The 18329-nt window shown below is 45.2% G+C and overlaps 1 protein-coding gene across 1 annotated transcript in view; it reads left to right on the plus strand.

Annotated features, from left to right (window-relative positions):
- The first annotated feature begins 1459 nt into the window (after positions 1–1459).
- Positions 1460–18329, plus strand: part of CC2D1A (coiled-coil and C2 domain containing 1A) — a 70116-nt gene continuing 53246 nt past the window's right edge. The window contains 10 exon segments of the mRNA XM_087710975.1: positions 1460–1560; positions 3522–3635; positions 6600–6732; positions 8434–8543; positions 9383–9451; positions 11114–11251; positions 13279–13434; positions 13436–13649; positions 15088–15212; positions 16767–16839. Of these exon segments, the coding sequence (XP_087567101.1) occupies positions 3573–3635; positions 6600–6732; positions 8434–8543; positions 9383–9451; positions 11114–11251; positions 13279–13434; positions 13436–13649; positions 15088–15212; positions 16767–16839 (1081 nt within the window). The 5' untranslated portion in view covers positions 1460–1560; positions 3522–3572.

Raw genomic sequence — 18329 nt, forward strand, 5'->3', positions numbered from 1 at the left:
CCAACCGTTTTAAAGTAACCGCCTTTCAACCTCCTTATTTAGCCCTGGCTCCTCCCACTCTCTTTCTTAAGGCCACGCCCCTTTGATGGAAATCCTGCCCGCTTCACTTAGACCGGCAGGAAGATAAACGTAGGAAACTGAAGAGTTGTGCGCCGTCTCATTTGCGGTGCAACTTGAGGGATCTTCTTAGTTCGGAGGGTAAGAACACTTTCTAAATATGCCAGCGGACGCTCAGTCCACAATTATTACGAATTGTTCTGCTTTCTTCAGCGGAACAAATGCATTATTCCAGAAATGCTTTCGGTAAGCATTTGTCCCCACTCCGTTTCAACCAGTTCGTTTTGAAGGTGGGAGCATCAACTTGGGACTAAATTGCAAGCTCTGTTCCTCGTTGCATGTTTCCCATCGGATTCTCGGTCTGCGAGTCATGGGGAGACTAAAAAACAATAATAGGAGAAAATGATGCCTCTATGCCCAGACTTCCCAATCGGAATAATAATCAACACCAACCTTCTTTTAATAAGGACAACTATGTACGACTATCCCCCCCCCCTCTTGCAGCAGAAAACAGTTGGAAGGCAACATCTCAAGTTTTCAGACTTGATCTAAATTCAGGGGTCTCCAACCTTGGCAAGACTGGTGGACTTCAACTCCCAGAATTCCTCAGGCAGGCAGCAAAGCTGGAGGAATTCTGGGAGTTGAAGTCCACAAGTCTTTAAAAAAAAACAACGCCCCACCGAATTCCGTTTGTATTGAAAGCTTATTATTCCCAAGTAAGGGCGTCCTACTATTTGGCCTACCTATACACCACAAATCAGGACAAGTATTACAGTAACCCCGAGTTCTTCAGTAGAAACTCCCGATTTTTCCCTTTCCGTAATGTAGGAATCACGATACCCGTATCTGGGTTGCAAGGACACTTGCAAAATTAACAAGGAAGGGAATTAGCCAGGTTTAACTCATCTTGATTTGCGGGTTCCCTATCCCCCCCCCCCCAAACTAAGCTTTCATGCAGCGATTTGGGTCGTTCCCGCAGGCAGCAAAGCTGGAGGAATTCTGGGAGTTGAAGTCCACAAGTCTTAAAAGTTGCCAACTTTAAAGGGACCCTTGATCTGGTTTGTTCAAGCTTAAATTGGGGGGGTCTTTTGAGAATGGCTGCTTGGTCCTTAATCCAGTGTTTCCCAACCTTGGCAATCTGAAGATGTCCGGACTTCAACTCCCAGAATTCCCCAGCCAGCGAATGCTGGCTGGGGGATTCTGGGAGTTGAAGTCCGGACATCTTCAAGTTGCCAAGGTTGGGAAACACTGCTTAATCTACTCTGCCGTTTTTTAAGCGTAGAGCAACCTAATAGCTGCAACGATACGCCCTCTCTTTTCTTTTGACCCTCTTAACGCGAAAACTCAGCAGCTGCGTCCAAGAGGGAAAAGTACGACTCTCAAAATAGCAAAAGGCAGGAGGCGCCGTAAAGGAAGGAAGGGCCCTGTCGTGAACCCATCAAGGCAAGGGAGCCGTAAAGCCAAGCGCGGTGTCGCAGGAGGCTTCGGGAGAGAAAGCAGGAAGTGAGTGCCTTTTAATGCAAAAAGGAGGGGAGGGGGTGACATGTCCCCCCCCCCGTTGCATTACGTGTTGCGGGCGTGGGGTGGGGTGGGGGGAACGACCCAAATCGCTGCATGAAAGCTTAATTGGGGGGGGGGGAATAGGCAACCTGCAAATCAAGATGAGTTAAACCTTGCTATTCACTTCCTTGTTAATTTTGCAAGTGTCCTTGCAACCCAGATACGGGTATTGTGATTCCTACATTACGGAAGGGGAAAAATCGGGAGTTTCCACTGAAGAACTAGGGGTTACTGTAATACCTGTCCTGATTTGTGGTATATAGGTAGGCCAAATAGTAGGACGCCCTTACTTGGGAATAATAAGCTCTCAATACAAACAGAATTCGGTGGGGCGTTTTTAAAAAAATATTAATATTAATAGGGGCACAATCGGGGCGTTTTTTTTTATTAATATTAATAGGGGCACAATAGGGGCTGACTTTACAAGGACAAAAATATCACACCAGGTACATAGGTAGCAAGGTAATTCCTATTAAATATTAAATGCCGTCTGTTATTTTTAAATTTTAGTTGTGCAAACTAATTCTACATTTATAGGCTGTTAATGAGAATAAGAGGTTGGAAAGATGGCCTCCTGTTATGTTTCTGGAAAGTCTTTCTAGAATCTTATTTTGTAAGGATGGCAGGGACGTTGAGTTTGGTGATGTATATGTACAGTGATCCTATTCTATAGCAAAACCAAGAAAATATATATCTAAAGGAAAGCGTTCTGAAATAAAGTAATATGTCCTTTATAGTAAAGGACATACTATGATTTATAACGCAGGGATGTTGAGTTTGGTGATGTATATGCACAGCGATCCTATTCTATAGCAAAACCAAGAAAATATATATCTAAAGGAAAGCGTTCTGAAATAAAGGACTGTCCTTTATAGTAAAGGACATATTATGATTTGTAACACAGCGATCATAAGTGTTGTTAAAATTGATACTCTGCACAACTCACTCCAGATATCCTTATAAATAAAACTTCCACGGATTTCAACAGCACGTTGACAAAAGAATGTGGGAGATATTAGGGTGTGGTGGCAAGAAGCGGGGTGCTTCTTGATTTAAAGCATGTTAACAGTCATTATAGGTGGCAACACCTAGGCCAGTGTTTTTCAACCACTGTGCCGCGGCACACTAGTGTGCTGTGACATAGTGTAAGGTGTGCCGTGGGAAAAACACTTTATATATAGTCAATATAGGCACAGAGTTAAAATTTTTAAACATTTTCTAATGGTGGTGTGCCTCGTGATTTTTTTTCATGAAAAAAGTGTGCCTTTGCACAAAAAGGTTGAAAAACACTGACCTAGGCATCCTTGGTTGTTTCTGAAAAAGCTAAGAAAGTTGTACTTGGTGGGTACTAAAGTGGGATAACACCAGGAACTATGATCTAGACTGAAATAAGAAGAAAATGGGAAGAGAGGAATGGCAAAACGAGCCAAGGTGGCGCAGTGGTTAAATGCAGCACTGCAGGCTACTGCTAGATCAGCAGGTCAGCGGTTCAAATCTCACCGGCTCAGGGTTGACTCAGCCTTCCATCCTTCCGAGGTGGGTAAAATGAGGACCCAGATTGTTGTTGGGGGCGATATGCCGACTCTGTAAACCGCTTAGAGAGGCCTGAAAGGCCTATGAAGCGGTATATAAGTCTACTGCTATTGCTATATTGCTATTGCTATTCCGTGCTGTTGCCAAGAAAACTGCATAGATCTGTCTATTTACAGTACTAATTGTGAGTTAGACTCGGCTCAAAGCACTTGATACTTCATTTTACAAGGTATTAATTTAACTGTCTCCTGCTGTTTGAAACCTATATGGAGAAGGTAGTGAGGGCTGACAACAGAAAGGGAGATGAGATGGATGATGGGACGTGAGAAACAGAGACAAGAGCTTACGGGAGGCTTTCTAAATATCCGTAGATCCATTTGTCTGATGCTAACCTGCACTTACTGAGGGCAGAATAAAGGAAAATGAAGAAGAACAGGAAGCCGCCACCTCCACCAGGAGGCAAGGGGACTGCTGCAGCCAGACAAGTAAGTCATTGTACATGTCTTCTTCTAACCTTTGACACGTGGAATCGGTTCCACCACAAAACCGCGGTCGACTAAAGCGCGCTCGACGAAACCGCGTACCTGACGTCATCACAGCGCGACGAAAAAAGCACGCTGTGAGCGGTAAAGCTAAAATTAACGCGTAAACCTAAACCTAACCCCCCCAAACCTAAACCTAACCCTAAACCTAACCCTTAACCTAACCCTAAACTAACCCTAAACCTAACCCTTAACCTAACGCTAAACCTAACGCTAATCCTTAACCTAACCCTAAACCTAATCCTAATGCTTAACCTAACCCTAACCTTAACCTAACCCTAACCCTAAACCTAAACCTAACTCTAAACCTAAACTTAAACCTAACCCTTACCTTAACGTGAATCAGCTTGCTTTAAATGCGCTTTTTAAAGCGCCCTTTTTTCTCCGCGGTCGCTGTTGTCGCGCTGCTGATGACGTCAGCGACGCGCTTTAATCGGGCGCGCTTTAGTGGACCGCGGTTTTGTCGTGCCACGGTGGAATCTGTAGGAAGACCCTGACACTTGGTACTGTCATCATCCCTGGGGCTCTGGTGATGGTGGGGAGTTTTTACAATTATTTATTATTATTATTATTTATAAAATTTATATGCCGCCCAATCCCGAAGGACTCCGGGCGGCTTACAAAAAAGAGAGAGAGAAAAAAATGGACACATAACGAACACATAACGATGGCTGTGTTGAGCTGATGTAAGGATGGATTCTGCCTATGATCATGACCTTTTTTGTTTTACTTTGATTGTGGATGGTTGTTATATATCTGTATATTAGTTTTTATTGGATTGGGTTTTTTTTTAACTTCTTGTAAGTTGTCCAGCATTGCTTAGATGAGATGAGCAGACTTACACATTTAATAAATAATAATAATTCCAAAATACTGGAAAGAGCATTTGAACCCCTTTGGCACTGACAAAATCACCATCAGTCAATTGCATAAGGCAGCTTTACATTCTGCAACAATACATTTAATATTATTGAAAAACAATACATGCTTATCCCTAGTCCTTGAAAAGCACTCAATTGGTGCACAGAAATGCCAAATGCAACTCTAAACATCTGGCTGACTGTGCAACCTACCGTAATACCTGTTCTAAATCCCCGCTGTCCTATTTTTGTGGCTTATAGGTCAAACCTTCTCTCTCTCAGAAAACTTTATAGCATTAAGACAGGAAATACTGTAGTGCTCATCATTGCCAATTGAAAGTGACGTAGGCTTTTTTATGATCGTGACTCTTGGAAATGTGATCTAGCATTGCCTTTAATTGTCCATCAGACATCCAAGCATTGGATCCTTCTTGTACAGGAAGAGAGGGCACATTTTATGAAATCTCATGCATATCAAACAAGATTCCTAAATTCCCATTCCTAACACAGTGTGGCTCTATTGACTCTCTAACGACAGCTTTAAGCCGTTATGATTAGGCTGCAACAGAGGGGGCCAATGGTTTTGACAAGAGCACAAAAAATAAAGCTTAATAAGAGAAGAACCGAGGTGGCGCAGTGGTTAGGGTGCAGCACTGCAAGCCACTTCAGCTGACTGTTATCTGCAGTTCAGCGGTTCTAATCTCACCGGCTCAAGGTTGACTCAGCCTTCCATCCTTCCAAGGTGGGTGAAATGAGGACCCAGATTGTTGTTGGGGGCAATATGCTGACTCTGTAAACCGCTTAGAGAGGGCTGAAAGCCCTATGAAGCGGTATATAAGTCTAACTGCTATTGCTATTAAAACCCAAAAAGGGCACCACAATTTGTACTTCTTTTTCTTAGGTCCTGAAAAGTTCTTGAAAAAGATCTTATCCAATGACGCAAACATATTGATACTGATATTAAATGCCATGGGCGTTTTAATTCAGAGCAGACCTGCATAAGTTGTAAATGGAAAGGGCCATATTAATAAATTAAAAATAACCACAGGCCACATAGGAAGAGCTTGTGCTTCTGATCAGATGTTCAGCAGCTACCAGGGCGGTGGCAGTGATTGAGATGGTGATGTCAGCAAGACCTGGAGATATTGAAGGCACTCAGCAGCAAAAGATATGGGTGGCTCCTAATGACTGCCATTATTATTACAGAAAAACAAACCTTTCGTTGGGACAGCTTTTCACCCAACTTCCCCACATTAATACCTGCAATTTTATGCATATAAACAATAACTTCAAAGTTTTCATTAAACCCATCTTTCTTTTTGTACAGCACCCAGCTTTATTTAACAAAAAAAACCTTAGTAAGATCTTTGACCTGTCACAGAGATGCTAGTTATTTTAGAGATCCTATACCAGATCAAGCCATTTTGTTCCCAACGAAGCCAATCGAGTGTTAGATGGAAGGACTGCATATATACTTTAGCAACTGGCACTTCCTATAGCAGATGTATTAAGCATAATGATTAATAACCGTTGACAATTTTATCCACGAATTGATCTTTAAAAAAAGGTGGCCACTGATAAGGCTACATTTTAAGATAATGAATTCCACAGTTTAACTGTGTTCTGGATAACGAATTACTTCCTTTTATACATCCTCAATCCCCTTCCCTTGAAACATGCTAATATTACCCTATGATAAAATTAGCACCATAAGGATTTATCTATGAAGCAAGCTCTAATTTGGTTAAGAAAGAGGCTTCCTAGGAGCCGAGGTGGCGCAGTGGGTAGAGTGCAGTACTGCAGGCCACTTCAGCTGACTGCTAGCTGCAGTTCGGCGGTTCAAATCTCACCGGCTCAAGGTTGACTCAGCCTTCCATCCTTCCGAGGTGGGTAAAATGAGGACCCGGATTGTTGTTGAGGGCAATATGCTGATTCTGTAAACTGCTTAGAGAGGGCTGAAAGCCCTATGAAGCGGTATATAAGTCTAACTGCTATTGCTGTTGCTATTGCTATTCTGTAGTTTACATGCTTGAATCCTATTATACAGATGGGTTTGCTGTTGGATTTCTCTCCTGAAAACATGATGGCTAGCAATGAACAGGATGATCACGAACTGGAAGCTGAATTGCTGGCCATTGTTGGAGGCCAACCAGATCCCAAACAAAAGCCCAATGGAAAAAGTAAGTGGACTCAAGGGGTTTCATGGGGTTGTTACGACTTAAAAGTAGTGATTAATGAGGTCTACAAAGTGGATATGCGCGAAGTTATTTTTTTAAAAATCATTGCTGCTTTCTTGCATTTTTCTGGAATTTTATTATTGGTATTTTTGTTCTGGTCTCTTCCAAACCAACTCCAGGTGGCCTACAACAGAAATAAAGACAAGAACAGTGATTCATAAAAGAAAACCTAACAACCATCCGATACTGTCCTTCAGAGAAACATTTTCACTTCTTTTCAGAAACTCGGAGGAAGGGGCTTTTACATGCAGGGATAAGCTATTACTTGAAGTTGAGGTTTATTCGATTTATATGCCGCCCTTCTCCCAAGGACTCAGGGCGGCGTACAACATTAAAAGAAACACATACTACAAAAGTTAAGAGGAAATTAAATAGGATATCCCCAAACCCAATTAAAATTAACAATGACACATTTTTTAAAAAAAGAATTCAAATTAAAATTAGCAGTAATCAATACTTTGATTTGTTTTGTTCAGGCCAGGCTGGCTTGCTGGAAAAGCCAACTTTTTAGGGTGCGTCGGAAGGACCAATAGCAATAGCAATAGCAGTTTGACTTATATACAGCTTCATAGGGCTTTCAGCCCTCTCTAAGCGGTTTACAGAGTCAGCATATTGCCCCCAACAACAATCCGGGTCCTCATTTTACCCACTTCGGAAGGATGGAAGGCTGAGTCAACCTTGAGCCGGTGAGATTTGAACAGCCAAACTGCAGAACTGCAGTCAGCTGAAGTAGCCTGCAGTGCTGCACTCTAAACACTGCGCCACCTCGGCTCTAGAGGTCAGGGATTATGCGAAGCTCCGGGGGCAGCTCATTCCAGAGGGAAGGCGCTCCCACAGAGAAGGTTCTCCCCCTGGGGGTCGCTAGCCGACACTGTCTGGCCGACGGCACCCTGAGGAGGCCAACTCTGTGGGATCGCACTGGACGGTGGGAGGCTACTGGTGGCAGTAGATGGTCTCGCAGGTACCCTGGGCCTAAGCCATGGAGCGCTTTAAAGGTCATAATTAGTACCTTGAATCGCACCCGGAAGACAACCGGCAACCAGTGCAGGCCGCCTAAAAGGGGCGTAACATGGGAGTACCTAGGTGCCCCCATGATAACCCGCGCAGCCGCATTCTGGACCAGTTGAAGCTTCCGGGTGCTCTTCAAGGGCAGCCCCGTGTAGAGAGCGTTACAGTAGTCCAGGAGAGAAAGGACGAGGGCATGGGCTTGGGAAAGACCCCACCGCTAGGAAAGGTGGAGTGGACCTTGTTCATATTTTTTGTGGTCTCAGTACTTCTCTTCAGATACAGTGTTCAGGAGTAGAGAAAATAATCCAATCACCAGTGCTCAGATGAAGTCGGGACTACTTGAGTGCTACAGATGCAGCATTCTGATTGCTGAGAGAAAATCTTTATGGATTTTATACACATTGGCTTCCGGGCCAAAAAGAAAGAGCAAAATCTAGCATCGTCATGATCCTTGCTCACCTGAAATCCAATATATATATGCAGAAGTTTCTCATATATTTTTGTGTGTGTCTGTGTGTGTGTGTGTGTATCCATTTTTACCTGCTGCTGTATTTATGTAAGTACTACAATTTTGAACTGATTTGATGTCACGATTGAGCGACTTACTGGTTGATTCTACTACTTTTTCTTTCTCAGCTCCTTTGCCAATGGAAGCGATTGAAAAAATGGCTGCCCTCTGTATGAAGGACCTTGATGAGGAGGATGGGGTAGAAGAGGAAGATTTAGAAGATGATGATGAACTAATGGTAACAGTACCTTGGGATCTAATCACACCTGGTCACTATGAAACATATTATGTTAGAGGTGGAAACGAAAGAAATGTAGTTTGGAACAGGATTTCATAACACCTAGGTCAGTGTTTCTCAACCCTGGCTACTTGAAGATGTCTGGACTTCAACTCCCAGAATTCCCCAGCCAGCGAATGCTGGCTGGGGAATTCTGGGAGTTGAAGTCCGGACATCTTCAAGTGGCCAAGGTTGAGAAACACTGACCTAGGTGCTATATTATATTGTCAAGAAGCCAGAGGTGGGGTTCCTACCAGTTTGCACCAGTTCGGTAGAACCGGTTCGTCAAATCTACCGAACCGGTTAGAAGAGGTTCCACCAGTAGACCTGGAAAGCAGGCCACACCTACAGAAGAGGTTCCAAAAATTTTTGAAACTCACCACTCTCTCTCTCTCTCTCTCTCTCACACACACACACACACACACAGAGAGAGAGAGAGAGAGAGAGAGAGGGAGAGAGAGAGAGAAAGAGAGGAAGAAATAAATAAAGAAAAAAAGAAAGAAAAAGTGAGAGATGAAAGAAAAAAATGAAAAACGGACAGAGACAAAAGGAAGGAAAGAGAGAGAGAGAGAGAGAGAGAGAGAGAGAGAGAGAGAGAAAACACATGACTGGCAAGCCACTCCCATCCGGTCACATGGGTGGCAAGCCACTCCCACAAAGGAGGCCACACCCACAGAGTAGGTTCGAAAATTTTTTGAAACCCACCACTGCAAGAAGCATACTCTGTTAGAGGTAGAAACAAAAATTCTCTCGTTTAAATTTCACATGTAGCTTTAACAATATGTTTCCCTGGCTTGCAGGCTGAACTAACAGAAGTACTTGAAGAAGATGGTAGGATCCCAGATGCTGTGGTACCCATTGCTACTAAGGTGCATATTTTTCATATCAACTTAGCTTTGTTCTTCTTGCTTACTTTTAAGTTGCAACTCCAAAAAAAAAATGGTCCCAAAAGTTTTTTTTTCTAAAAGGCAAGTAGGCTTTCTTGGTGTTTTTTTTTCTCCTTTGAAAATGTTTCTCTTCTCATCCGAATAGCTTCTTCAGTTCTAATCCATGAAGCTTCTTGAATGAGAAGTGAAATATTTTCAAAGGGAACCCCCCCCCCCCAAGAAACAGTATTTCTTTTTGCAAGAGTTAAGTTAAGTTTAATAAACTTATATGCCACCCAATCCTGAAGGACTCCGGGCGGCTTACATAAAAGACAATTTAAAAAGTACTAAAAAGTTTAAAAAGGAAAGAAAACAAAGCAGGTTAAAACACAACACACTCAACCGTAGTGGGGCTGGACCTCATTCAAGAGGTCAACAGCCCCAGGCCTGCCGGAAAAGCCAGGTCTTAATAGACTTTCAGAAGGTCGAGAGAGTGGGGAGGGTCCGGATCTCTGGGGGTAGATCGTTCCATAGGGCCGGAGCAGCTACAGAGAAGGCCCTCCCCCGAGGAGCCGCCAGACGACATTGTCTAGTCGACGGCACCCGGAGAAGGCCCACCCTGTGAGATCTTATCGGTCGCTGGGAGATATGTGGCAGAAGACGGTCCCGTAGATATCCGGGTCCCAAGCCATGTAGGGCTTTAAAGGTGATGACCAGCACCTTGAAGCGCGTTCGGAGACTGATCGGGAGCCAGTGCAGCTCGCAGAGGATGGGTGGAACATGGGTGTATCTAGGTGCACCCAATATCGCTCGCGCGGCTGCATTCTGGACCAGTTGTAATCTCCGAACGCTTTTCAGGGGCAGCCCCATGTAGAGCGCGTGTATAGTTTTGATTCCAAGTTAGTAGCCGTCCCCCCCCCCCCTCTTATTTTTCTGGCCAGGAATATGATTTCCCTTCTTTTGTACATTGCTGTTTATGGTTTATTGCTGGAGGGGAAAGGCGGGGGAGAACATATCCTGGGTTTGACCCAGAGGTGGGTTCCTACCAGTTCGCACCTATTCGGTAGAACTGGTTCGTCAAATCTACCAAACCGGTTAGAAGAGGTTCCACCAGTGGACCTGGAAAGCAGGCCACTCCTACAGAAGAGGTTCCAAAATTTTTTGAAACCCACCACTGCTAAAGGGTTAGGGGTGCAAGGATCTTGTAACTTGACAGCTTTAAGGCCTGCATGCTTCAATGCCAGAGTTCCTGAGCCAACGTGACTGGAGGAGGAATTCTGGGAGTTGAAGTCCACAAGTCTTAAAGCTGTCAGGTTTGAAGACCCCTAGTTTTTTTTCTAAAGGGTTAGGGGTGCAAGGATCTTGTAACTTGACAGCTTTAAGACTTGCATGCTTCAATGCCAGAGTTTCTGAATAGCTACTTGGACCGACCTAAGTACTAATTCATAATTTCATATCCGGTCACATGGGCGGCAAGCCACTCCCATCCAGTCACATGGGTGGCAAGTCACTCCCACAAAGGAGGCCACACCCACAGAGTAGGTTCCAACAATTTTTGAAACCCACCACTGGTTTGACCTCAAATGTACACGATTATAGCTCTTCTGCAATTGTACTAATGTTGGCTTTCCGTAAGAAATAAGGATTGGTGTTGTGCTTTGCCAGGAACACAGTGCTCCCGCTGCCTCCGGCACATCTGAATCCATTTTGCTGGAAAGACTGGCTATGTACAAGGTTGCTATTGCTAATGCGAAACAAGCTGGGGAAAGTTCCAAAATGCGCCGCTACGAAAGAGGCCTCAAAGTAAGACACCAAATATTTGCTGGGATAAATGTATTAGATCTTTAGTGTTTCTTAATAACATTCATAGGAAACCTGTGCTGGAAAGGACTTTCATGCCTTTCACATCTAGTAGGGTTTGGTTTATTGGTTTTGCATGCCGCCCACTCCCGAAGGACTCCGGGCGGCTCACAATAAACAGGGGAGGGAATAAATAAGACTAAACAATTTTAAAATCCACAACAGTCACAATTAAGACGGGGCTGGGTGCTTTAACAGCCCCCAGCCTGCCGGAACAGCCAGGACTTAGTAGCTTTACGGAAGGCCGGGAGGGTAGTAAGGGTCCGGATCTCCACGGGGAGCTCGTTCCAGAGGGCCGAAGCAGCAACAGAGAAGGCTCTCCCCCGGGGGGTCGCCAGCCGGCATTGGCTGGCAGATGGAACCCGGAGAAGGCCAAGCCTGTGCGTTCGAATTGGTCTTTGGGAGGTGATTGGCAGGAGGAGGTCTCTCAGGTACTTTCCATTGTGAAAGTATTTCCATTGGAAGCCATTACTAGTCCTAATCATTTTGTGTTTCGGTGTCTAGACGTACGAGTAAGTCTATTTTTTTAGTGCTAACTGTGACAGTGGCACGTGAATGTCGGTTCTATACAGGATATTAAGAGTAGAGTAGTGACATGGTTAACTATTGGGATCTTACCCGATTTAAGAATTAAAACCTTTACAGATCTTGGCAAGATGCAGACGTTATGGAAATTGTAATTAATTGTAATTGTAATTTAATAAATTTATATGCCGCCCAATCCCGTAGGACTCCGGGTGGCTTACAAAAACAAGATTAAAGAGTTAAAAATAGAAAAAGAGAAACAAATTTAAAAACAACACACCATACATTCAGTCTAGGTGGGGCTGGACCTCGTTCATGAAGTCAACAGCCCCAGGCCTGCCGGAATAGCCAGGTTTTAGTGGCTTTTCGGAAAGGCCGGGAGAGTGGGGAGGGTCCGGATCTCTGGGGGTAGATCGTTCCATAGGGCCGGGGCAGCCACAGAGAAGGCCCTCCCCCGAGGGGCAGCCAGCCGGCATTGTCCGGTCGACGGCACCCGGAGAAGGCCCAACCTGTGAGATCTTATCGGCCGTTGGGAGGTATGTGGCAGGAGGCGGTCTCTCAGATATCCAGGAAAGACTTGCGTATAGTTTACAAGAGTCTTGGAAGTACTAACAAAGCTATAAGTAGATGTGGCCAGAGGAGGAAACCCACGATAAAGATGGAACTTTGACAGATATGGAAAGTTGTCACTTGGGGCAGCTGATAAATGAAATGAGAAATGCTTTTAAAAAAAAAAAAAAACTGCAGTGGTAGATAACCATTGTTTCCCATGAGGATTTTATAATGCTCCAGTCTTATCTTGGGTTCCACCACAAAACCGCGCTCGACTAAACCGCGTTGCTGATGTCATCAACAGGGCGACAACAGCGCGGAGACAGAAGCACGCTGTAAACCCTAAACCTAAAATTAACACCTAAACCTAAACCCCCTAAACCTAACCCTTAACCTAACCCTAAACCTAATCCTAACCCTTAACCTAACCCTAAACCTAACCCTAAACCTAACCCTTAACCTAACGCTAAACCTAACGCTAACCCTAAACCTAACCCTAAGCCTAACCCTAATGCTTAACGTAACCCTAAACCTAACCCTAACCCTTAACCTAACCCTAACCCTTAACCTAACCCCTAACCCTAAACCTAACCCTAACCCTAAACCTAACCCTTACCTTAACTTGAATCGGCTTGCTTTCAAAGCGCTATTTAAAGCGCCCTTCTTTCTCCGCGCTGGCTGTTGTCGCCCTGTTGATGATGTCAGCGACGCTGTTTATCGGGCGCGCTTTAGTCGAGCGCGGTTTTGACGGGTCACGTCCATCTTGAAGATATCCTTTTGGGGTGGGTAAAGGATGTGATTTTTAAAAACCCTGTCCTTTTACTGGTGGCAATATTCAATTCATGGATGAACCTGCAAAGTGCTGTAATTATATGAAGCCTTTTCCCCCCCAGACTCTAGAAAACCTATTGACCTCTGTAAGGAAAGGCAAAAAGATAGATGAAGATGAGATTCCTCCACCAGTAGCTACAGGAAAGAGTAGCAATTGCCCGCAGGCTGCTTCTTCGAAGACCACTCCAACCTCCACAACCCTCCACACCAGAAGAAAGTGAAGTGTTCACCAACGACGTTGCTCCAGGACCACCAGCTGCAGCTCTCGAACAGCCACCATCTAAACCATCCCCTGGGAGGTCACAGCTGCCTCCCAAAATCCCACCACCAAAGCTTCCAAAACCAAAGATTTCTCCAACGACCGGTCCACCACTCAATTCCTCAGAAACACCACTGGAAACATCTGCCCCAGCAACATCTTCCCTTTCATCAGGTTAGTACTGAACAATATGACCCAGCTTTAAGGTAACCGGGGGAGGAAAGGCGTGGTTTGCATTGAGATAAATATATTTTGAATTTGAATTTGTGTTTGAATTTGTGTTTATTTGTATGCCGCCCTTTTCCCTGGGGGACTCAGGGCGGCTCACAGTCAAAAGGAAGGGGGGGAAAACAGACTTTTACATATAAGACAGTACATGATTAAAACGCAACATTCATACCATTCGGGCGGGTTACAATCTTTAGCCCCAGGCCTGACGGGATAGCCAGATTCTAAGGGCTGTGCGGAAGGTCTGGAGGGTGGTGAGGGTACGAAGCTCCACGGGGAGATCGTTCCATTGGGTCGGGGCTACCACCGAGAAGGCTCTCCTCCGCGTGGTGGCCAGCGGCATTGGCCGGCAGATGGAACTCGGAGGAGGCCTAAACGATGAGAACTAATGGGTCGTGTGGAGGTCGTACGATTTTCTGCAGAGGAAACAAAAGCTGAATTTAGCTTTGATTCTGGACCCAGTACTATTTTTAAGGAGTTGAGTATATAAGGTAGTTCAAAGGACTAGCTAAAATGCCACGAGAAAGTGACAAGCTTTCTCGCTCTCCAAAATCTCTTTATCATCTGAGTCAGCCCAAAAGCTGGGGAAGGAGAAAAAGCAGTGGAGAAATCTGTCAATTTTATCGGGTATCATGACTATGAGGTCTGTTGTGGCCCAGCAGGAGCCGTTGGAGCTGCCACCAGACTCCGACAGCGAGGGGCCCTATGAGTCGGCTCTGGAGGATGTGGAGGATCCTGGACAGGGTTCTGACTCAGACCAGGGCGCAGAGAGGCTGGTTGGCCACCAGGAGGCGCCTGAGCCTTGGACCAGTGGGGAGGAGACAAGGGAGTGTGTTCCTGACGTCATGCATTGGAGCAGTGGGGAGGAGACAAGGGAGTTGTTCCTGGATGCCCGGCACTGAAGAGCTGATAGGCGGAAGGAACAGTTACGCAGTTACAGGAGATAATTGCACTCAGCTGGTGGTAATTAGGCTCCTCTCAAGACTATAAAAGGAATGATTGTGCACACGCCCCTTAGCAATAGCAATAGCAGTTAGACTTATATACCGCTTCATAAGGCTTTCAGCCCTCTCTAAGCGGTTTACAGAGTCAGCATATCACCCCCACAATCCGGGTCCTCATTTTACTCACCTCGGAAGGATGGAAGGCTGAGTCAACCCTGAGCCGGTGAGATTTGAACAGCCGAACTGCAGTCAGCTGAAGTAGCCTGCAGTGCTGCATTTAACCACTGCGCCACCTCGCCTCTTATTGGGGGGGGGGTGTTACTTAATCTTTTGTGTGCTCAATTTACCTTCTGTGCAGGTTTGTTGAGTAGAACGCATGCAGATACGGGCACCCTTAGATGGGTACATAGATTGTGACATCTTCCCTCTTTGCCCCTTAGATGCGCCAAACTCCAGCACTCAAACTGCCCTCCAAGCCAGAATACGGGAATATAAACTGGCAGCCCTGCGTTCTAAGCAAGAAGGTGACAATGAAATGGCCACCAAATATTATCGCCTGGCAAAGGTAGGTGTGTTTTCATAGTAACTGTGACTTTAAAAAAAAAAGAGCGGGGAAAATCCTCACTGGGAAATTAGCAAGGGAGAAAACGTTTATATTCTTTTTTCTGCCTGCCCTCAAGGCTCCTGTTATACCCAATGAATTAGACTATAATGTGGCTTGCTTGGCCTGGCATAAACATGGGAACCCAGCTGCTATATTTTGCAATCCACGTGCGAGCAAATCCCGACTTGATGAATGAAGTATAATTTAAGGAAAGATATGAAACCAGACGAATATACGGAGCAGGTATAAAAGCTAGAATTCGCACAGGTTGGATTTTGCTCTATATTCTAGGATGGCTCACATTCAAGGGTATCCTTTGATTCTGATGTGAGTCACAGCTCATATCACTAAAATTAGGAGGGTGCCTTTGCCTGGATTGTCCAGTTTTATAGCAGTTAGATTTATATACCGCTTCATAGGGCTTTCAGCCCTCTCTAAGCGGTTTACAGAGTCAGCATATCGCCCCCAACAACAATCCGGGTCCTCATTTCACCCACCTCGGAAGGATGGAAGGCTGAGTCAACCCTGAGCCGGTGAGATTTGAACCGCCGAACTGCAGAATTGCAGTCAGCTGAAGTAGCCTGCAGTGCTGCATTTAACCACTCCGCCACCTCGGCTCTTTTTTTGATGGCAATTATGCAAAAGCAGCCATTCGGATAAAAGCTTAGGTAGTATTTTGGCTTAGGGAAAGTCTGCCGTCTCTTGCCGAGGTGGCGCAGTGGTTAGGGTGCAGTACTGCAGGCCACTTCAGCTCACTGCTATCTGCAGTTCGGCGGTTCAAATCTCACCGGCTCAAGGTTGACTCAGCCTTCCATCCTTCCGAGGTGGGTGAAATGAGGACCCAGACTGTGGGGGGCGATATGCTGACTCTGTAAACTGCTTAGAGAGGGCTGAAAGCCCTATGAAGCGGTATATAAGTCTAACTGCTATTGCTATTGCTATTTTATATATCCCCCCTCCCTTTTATTGTAAGCCACCCTGAGTCTCTTCTGAGAGTGGGCGGCATACAAAATTTAATAAATAAATAAATAAATCTGAATGGTCCTTAAGATATGCTGATATTTTAGCCATCTCGGCTAAGCTTGTTACTTTTAATGTCCATTCATTAATTCCAGTACTGCGCCACCAACAGTCTTGCTGCCGTTGTAAAATTCAAAATCAAATTAGTCTCTATAAACTGTACAGTCTGTAATTATACCTAACAAGAATAACTGATGACCCTATACTTCCATGTATGCCACTGTACCCGCACTTATGTGAGGGATGATGCTAAAGTCTGTTAGTTTATTTTAGAATATGGTTGTTAATGTTTATACCCTGTATTTGCTTTGGGAGGTTGGGGGGGGGGGGAGATGGGTTCGGGGGGGCAGGTATATATTTGTAAAACTTTTTTAAAACTTTTAATAAAAAAAAACCAAAGGGGAAAAAAAACAAAGGAAGTATAGGGAGTTGTAAGTCGAGGACAATGTGTATAGAAGAACAAACACTTAACTTGCCTGTATTGGTGTTTTTCAGAGTTTTGAACCTATTTTAGAGTCTCTTGAGAAAGGAGAACCTGTGGATCTCAGCAATCTGCCACCACCTCCAGGTGAGAATGGGAAATAAGCAATATTTGTCAGGCATTATTTTTGTTGAGAATTTGATTATACAGATTATGCATCAGGGAAGTCAAATCGGATGGCAGTGAAGATAGTAAGTCTTGTTTCTTTTAGAGTTTCACTGTCAAAGGCCTGCATTGAAACATGAAATACCAATCAGATTACTAGATGAAAGTAAATGGAAGCTTATTGATTTGTTCCTCAACCCAAAGAATGGAATAATCCCAACAAGGTGTTTGCTCTCATAACAGCTAGGCATTCTAAAGCTGAAACACAGACCTTTTAATTTCAATTACCTCCACTAGACCGATAAGATCGCATAGATTAGGCCTCCTCCGAATTCCATCAGCCAGCCAGTGTAGACTGGTGACTACCCGGAGGAGAGCCTTCTCGGTGGCTGCTCCGACCCTCTGGAACGAACTCCCCATGGAGATTTGGACCCTCACCACCCTCCAGACCTTCCGTGCCACCCTTAAAACCTAGCTGTCCCGGCTGGCCTGGGGTTAAAGACTCTAACCCCCACTCGAATTGTATGACTGTTGTGTTCTTAAATGATGTAGTGTCTTTATGTTGTAAATTGTTTGTCCTTCTCCCCCCTTTGAACTGTGAGCCGCCCTGAGTCCCCCCAGGGAAAAGGGCGGCATACAAATAAAGTGAAAACTAAACTAAACTAAACCTTGAACAAAACATTGGGATAATCCTTGAGTGGCAACTGCTTTTCATCTAGGCATAGATCGGGAAGTGGATATAGCTCTTAATTTCTTAGCAGCCTCCAGGACATAAATTATTTTTTCAGTGGAAATGAATATTAGGGAATTCAGCAGGCTTGCCTGTGCGTAGGATATATTTGTATTTGTATTTATTTGTCTTGTATGCCGCCCACTCCCGAAGGACTCCGGGCGGCTCACAATAGACAAGGGAAGGGGGAAGACTAGACCAAGACAACACTTTAAAAACAAAACCGCAACATTCACAATTTCCGCAGGGCTGGATGTTTCACAGGCCCCCCCGGCCTGCTGGAGCAGCCAGGACTTGGTGGCTTTGCGGAAAGCTGGGAGGGTCGTAAGGGTTCGGATCTCGACAGGGAGATCATTCCAGAGGGCCGGAGCTGCAACAGAGAAGGCTCTCCCCCAGGGAGTCGCCAGCCGACATTGGCTGGCGGATGGAATCCGGAGGAGACCTAACCTGTGAGATCTGATTGGTCTATGGGAGGTAATCGGCAGGAGGCGGTCTCTCAGGTACCCAGGTCCGATGCCATGTAGGGCTTTATAGGTAGCGACCAGCACCTTGAAGCGGATTCGGAGACTAATGGGTAGCCAGTGCAGCTCACGGAGGATAGGTGTGACGTGGGTGTACCTGGGTGCACCCACAATCGCTCGCGCGGCTGCGTTCTGGACTAACTGTAGTCTTCGAACACTCTTCAAGGGCAGCCCCATGTAGAGCGCATTACAATAATCCAGTCTTGAGGTCACAAGGGCGT

Source organism: Thamnophis sirtalis, unplaced genomic scaffold, assembly GCF_051295495.1.
Source record: "Thamnophis sirtalis isolate CommonGarterSnake01/CBP01778 unplaced genomic scaffold, rThaSir2_p1.2 scaffold_3, whole genome shotgun sequence".
NCBI lineage: Eukaryota > Metazoa > Chordata > Lepidosauria > Squamata > Natricidae > Thamnophis > Thamnophis sirtalis.